Source organism: Eurytemora carolleeae, unplaced genomic scaffold (genome assembly GCF_000591075.1).
Source record: "Eurytemora carolleeae unplaced genomic scaffold, Eaff_2.0 scaffold621, whole genome shotgun sequence".
Lineage (NCBI taxonomy): Eukaryota > Metazoa > Arthropoda > Copepoda > Calanoida > Temoridae > Eurytemora > Eurytemora carolleeae.
In genome coordinates this window covers 100461-106524 of record NW_019396520.1, presented here as the reverse complement: position 1 = coordinate 106524, position 6064 = coordinate 100461, and the positions used below count along the sequence as shown (strand labels likewise).

The window sequence follows — 6064 nt, the reverse complement described above, 5'->3', positions numbered from 1 at the left end:
GTCAAAAACTAAGAAAATAATAATTTTAGATTATTTTAAACCATACTATCCTTTAGGAAGTGTCTTCAATAGCTTAAAGATCCAAAATGAACCATTTTTATCCCCCCAGCAGTCAACAAATTACCTATACAAACTTATCTTCTTAAGGGAAAAGGATTTTCTAAAGAGGGGGCTTTAATGATTTTTCAGGAAAATATACATCCCTGGCTCATAGTTTTTGTAATAATCAGGGAATAAGGGAACAGAGAAAGGAAATGTTTAATTTGTATATATTAAGCTCATTTTAAGTTTTTTTTCATGAAATTTTATAAAGTTCTCGCGTTGCCCGTGAAATTTACAAAACTCATCCAACATTTGGCGGAAAACAACCTCACTCGTACGGGTTGGGTAATCTTAGGGATAGGCCATTTATTCTATGTTCAATTTTAATTTAAGTTACTTCTTTCTAAACATCTGGCATTTAATGACAATTTCAAAAAAACATGTTGGCGGATTATCTGCTTCAGCTGGGGATTTTTAAAATGATAAACTAAGTTTATTTGTGGTGTTCAAACAGGCATAAACCGTCCCTCAAGGGAAATGTGAGTTGCCATACAATAGTTGGGCCCGATCTGTTCAGCCATTTTGACGTTAATTGGATTCAAACAGACAAAGTACTGCGATATGTAGGAAAACTGTTCTGACTTCATCTATGTTTAGGGTAAGCCTGCCATAGCTCACCGTGACCTGAAAAGTAAAAATATTTTGGTTCGTCATGATGGAGTCTGCGCTGTCGGGGACTTAGGATTGGCGGTCAGGTATAAACTACGGACATATTATCGAGATCAGGAATATGCACTTCCAAGAATAATACTGGTTTTTCATCAAGTTTTATTGTATTTATAATCCCTCAAAAAGCCCCCTGAAGAAAGGTTTATTTTCTAAATTTTAAATTTCTTTAGATATTTCTCTGAGAGTAACAGTATTGATGTTCCCTCGAATAGCAGGGTTGGGACTAAGCGCTACTTAGCTCCGGAGGTTCTAGATTCCTCGATCTTGGACGAGGATTTCGAGTCTTATAAACAGGTACAAGAGTTTTGCAAGTAACTGTGCATCTGGAGCAATTTCAGGTTATATGGTATATCAGTTAAGTCAACTCAGGCATCTTCGGTATGGTAATAGAAGATATGACACTGGCTTTCATTTGATATGCATAAAGCAATTGTTAAAAAAATTAATTTTTTTATTTTAGGTCATTTAGGTCATTAGAGGTCGTTGGAGGTCATTAGAAGGTCAAACACTGGATTCGTCGCGCTACTTTATTCTTGGGGTTCCTAGCTTTTAATTGATATGCATAAAGCCATAGTTAAAACAATTTAATTTTTGGAGGTCATTAGAGGTCATTAAAATTAGGCGTGCAGCCAAAAAATTGGAAGATTTGAACCAAAAATAAAGGCAGCCCCCCCTACATCAAACAAGCCATCTCAATCATCCCCTTTTTGTTTGACTTCTGAATATTGGGGCGTATTTTTTAAAGACTTGAAATTAAATTTTGATTCGATTTGTTTTGATTTTTGAATAATATTTTATATTTTATTATTGATATTTGATTGATTGGTCGATTTTGTGATTGATAAATTGATTGATTCAGGGAGATATCTACGCCCTTGGTCTAGTATTCTGGGAGATCCTAAACCGAGTAGAGAGGGGGCAGGGTGCCCCCAGCTACCAAGAGGAGGGTGTATCTGGCTACCAGCCACCCTACTGGGATATGGTTGGGATTGACCCAAGTATAGATGAGATGAGAAAGGTTTGTTTATTATTCATTATTTAATTTCTTCAACTACAGTGAGACGAGGGAAGGAAGCCCAATCACAACAAATTCTAGTCCGAGCCACATTCTCCTTATTTTCTCGTCAGAGCCACCTCGAAATCTTCATCCTTGCAGAATTATTTTTTTTAATGTCCAACCCTTGCAAATAAAAATGTGTTTTGAAAATCTGGCGATGTCAGGGCGTAAGACTGTTCAAAGGACCTCACTAGTCTCCTGGAGTTTGTAATAACTCTTGTAATAATAGAGATAAATGGTGCTAACTTTGCACCTATATTCTTTTAATCCATAAGGGGCATAAAAAAATTTCAAATTTTTTTTTTCTTGATCAGGGGCGTAGAAAGGGGGGTATTTGGCCCAAAACAGGTATTTATATATATAATATTTTTTTGCCGATGTATCATTATTGTTTTCAAGATTTTAGGTCTGACAGAATATTAGACCATGACAAAATAGCCTAACAAGGACAGATTCAGCTTGCAGGAGGAGCCCTGTATCGTTCAGGGGCTAAAAAGCCAACAGTCAGGGGGGTCCTTTGATCCACATCAGACTCCTGAAAAATGAAGAGGAATCAGTGCCAATAATGCAAAATTAAATAAAAAAAGGCGAGTAAAAATCTAAAAATGTTTTGTAGTTATTTGAATTGATAAATCATAAATATATACTTCTTCAGGGGCGTTAAGAGGAAAAATATCAATAAACACTCCCCTCCTGGATTTCATTAGTCTAAAAGTAAGAAAATAATAATTTTATAATTTTATGCCCCTTATGGATTAAAAGAATATAGGTGCAAAGTTAGCACCATTTATCTCTATTATTACAAGAGTTATTACAAACTCCAGGAGACTAGTGAGGTCCTTTGAAGGCGTTATTAAAGAAAACACTGTGAAGTAAAGGGATCATGTAATATGAGTTATTTCAAGTAGAAATAAATACATGTTTGAATTGATTAGGGGTTGTTGCCCCAGGTCTCTAATAAAGTTCTCTGGAACTATGTTAGAACACTATCCAAGGGAAAGTTAAAAGTTAAGGGGTTTAATTTTAGTGGACTGTTAAAACTAATTTTTCTCTGTAATTTTACGTAACTTATGAAGGGGATCCAATATTTACGTAAAATAAGAATATGAAGAAAAAAAATCTGTGTTTTTACCCTTATTTATTTTAGGTTGTGTGTATAGACCAGTGTAGACCTGAACTTCCAGGTATGAAAATAGTTTTAACATGCAGGGATGGATAATTTTAAGAATTACCCACCTCCGGGGGGGGGGGGTTAAAAAAATTGGACATAAGTTTTTTAAACATTTTTTATGACTTTCTGCATAAAATTTCATTTGTTTCCCGTAAAAAACATTTATTTTCCCGAAAAATCATTAATTTACCCTAATTCAGCGAAAAATCCTAAAACTTTCTGAGGAAAAAATGATTTTCAAAATGGGACAAGGAATAAATTTTCGTGAAACTTTTTTTCCTTTTTCGCTGGAAACCCTAGTTGCATTGCTATTTTGAAAATGGGTTAAGTGCAAGTTGAGCTCTGGGTTAACAAATACCATCTTAACATATATAAAATCATATTCGTCAAATTAAATTAAGTAAAGTCAATCCAAGTTCAATCAAAGTTCAATCAAAATTCAATCAAAGTTCAATCAAAGTTCAATCCACGTTCAATCCACGTTCAATCCACGTTCAATCCAAGTTCAATCCAAGTTCAATCCAAGTTCAATCCAAGTTCAATCCAATTTCAATCCAAGTTCAATCCAAGTTCAATCCAAGTTCAATCCAAGTTCAATCCAAGTTCAATCCAAGTTCAATCCAAGTTCAATCCAAGTTCAATCCAAGATTAATCCAAGATTAATCCAAGTAGACATCCAAGTAGACATCCAAGTTCAATCCAAGTTCAATCCAAGTTCAATCCAATATTAATCCAAGATTAATCCAAGTAGACATCCAAGTAGACATCCAAGTAGACATCCAAGTAGACATCCAAGTAGACATCCAAGTTCAATCCAAGTAAAATCCAAGAAAAATTCAAGTGAAAATCCAAGTTAACATCCAATACAAATTAAACCATTGGAATATAATTGAACCTATGTGAGAACCGAAATCCATTGAAAAGCCTAAGTTCAAATATTAAATCAATTCTGAAATCGTAGAAGCAAAGAAAATATTAAGAAACATACAACTGAACTATGCGTTGATGCAATTACTTATTACTCTTTACTAGAGTGCCCTTTTTGCAGAAAATATGGAAATACAATAAATAGAAATAATAGAATAATAATCTATATATAAATTTGGCTTGTCTGTTTGTCTGTCTGTCTATTTGTATCCAATAAACGTCAAAACGGCTGAACCGATCGGGCCCAAATTTTTTGTGGGACATCTAGGGACTCCAGGGAAGGTTTATCAATTATCAAAATTTCAAATATTTGTCTCCATCAAAATTCGATCGTCATTAAATTTTTTAAAATTTGGAAAATCCGCGAAATTTTTTGTGAAAATCCGCGAAATTTTTTGTTTTGTTTTACGATGTACACAAAGAGAACATGTTCACAATTAATTTAGCAGATGGGCGCGGGGCGCGAAGCGCCCTCTAAGGCTAGAAAGAATTGAATTTCTAGTATACAATAATTAACAATAGTTTACAATAATTTACAATAATTACAATTTAGCAACCATAAAATATGTGCTTCTTCCATGTAGATACTAAAATATTTTAGTCAGATTGTTTCAATTTTTTCAAGGTTATCCTAAACAAGTTTGATTTGACATAATTTCATAAAAGATATAATTTTATTTAAAACTCTATACTTGAACCGCTGTGCAGTGTGCATATTAGAATATATTCTGATATTGATTTTGATGAAAGTGAATACTTGAACCAGTGTGCATATTTGAATATATTTAGATTTTAGAATGGATGTTGATGAAAGTGAAATACTAGAATCACTGTGTATAATAAATAATATTTAGATTTTGATGTTGATGAAAGTGAAAGAATTAAACCGCTGTGCAGTGTGCAACTAGAATATATTTAGATATTGATGTTGATGAAAGTGAACCATTTGAACCGCTGTGCCAAATAAAATTATTTTTGATATATATGTTGATGAAAGTGAAATGCTTGAACCACTGTGCATACTAAAATATATTTAGATATATATGTTAATGAAAGTGAAATTCTTGAACCACTGTGCAAGCTCTAATATATTTTTATATATTGATGTTGATGAAAGTGAAATACTTGAACCACTTTGCCAACTAGAATATATTTTGATGTTGATGAAAGTGAAACACTTGAACCACTGTGCACAGGGGTGTATATAATTCCATATTTTTGATTCTTTTCCCCCCCCCCCCTAAATTTTTTTTTGAATTTCTTTCCCAAACTCGACAATTCAAAATACATAGATTTATTAAAGTATCATCTAAAAAATTTACTTATTCTTACTTAATTAAACAGTAAAAAAAGTCTACAGGGACATGAGACTGATTTTCTTGGTTCTTCCGAAGCTGTCCAAGAGATAGATCTGCAAACTTCAGTTTGGAGTACTGTCTGGAAAGTCTGGCGTTGTCCATCTTTCTTACAAAGGTCATCTCCTTCATAAACTCATCCCTGATTTCAGTGATGATTTTTTTTCTTTAAGATATGAAGAGGAGGAGCATTAAAAGCTATGAAAAGCTCTCTTGACAAAAAGCTTGATGTGAGGTTTCTTCCTTTATTAACTAGTATATTGATGAGGGATCCCACACTTTCACAGTAGGCTTCAGTATATGATTTGATATTAACATGTTCAAACAGGTCAAAGAATCTAGACTCTGCTGACAAACTCTGCCTATAATTCTTTTGGAACAGTTGATATAACACTTCCAAGGACTGCTGATCAGAATTTTGTTTAAATGTCAGGAGTTGAATGAATGTCTGCAGAAGGCTATCCTGAACTGCAAACTTCTCCTGAAGTTTGTCTCCTATAAGATTTTCAACCAGCTTCTCTAGATCTTCCTGGCACTTGTTTCTAGCATGTCTTTACTGATGTTTTCAGCCCACTCGGTTCTATGAAAACCCTCTACTGAAGCCTTTACAAGTGACGTAGGTTTAAATCGTTTTTCCTAGGATGTAAAGATGTCACATAACTTACTAAGTTGCTTTTCAACTTTCTCAATAGAATTACCCTTCTCCTTCCCTTCCCTTCTCCTTCCCTTCTTCTTCCCTTCTCCTTCCCTTCTCCTTCCCTTCTCCTTCCCTTCTCCTTCCCT

At 34.0% G+C, this 6064-nt stretch overlaps 1 protein-coding gene across 1 annotated transcript in view; it reads left to right on the top strand.

Moving 5' to 3' along the window:
* The window catches only part of LOC111704787 (TGF-beta receptor type-1), an 18678-nt gene that overhangs the window by 10240 nt on the left and 2374 nt on the right, over positions 1 to 6064 (top strand). Inside the window, exons 11-15 of the mRNA XM_023477132.1 lie at positions 557 to 581; positions 700 to 797; positions 942 to 1065; positions 1631 to 1789; positions 2976 to 3012. Of these exons, the coding sequence (XP_023332900.1) occupies positions 557 to 581; positions 700 to 797; positions 942 to 1065; positions 1631 to 1789; positions 2976 to 3012 (443 nt within the window). The remainder of the gene's footprint in view (positions 1 to 556; positions 582 to 699; positions 798 to 941; positions 1066 to 1630; positions 1790 to 2975; positions 3013 to 6064) is intronic.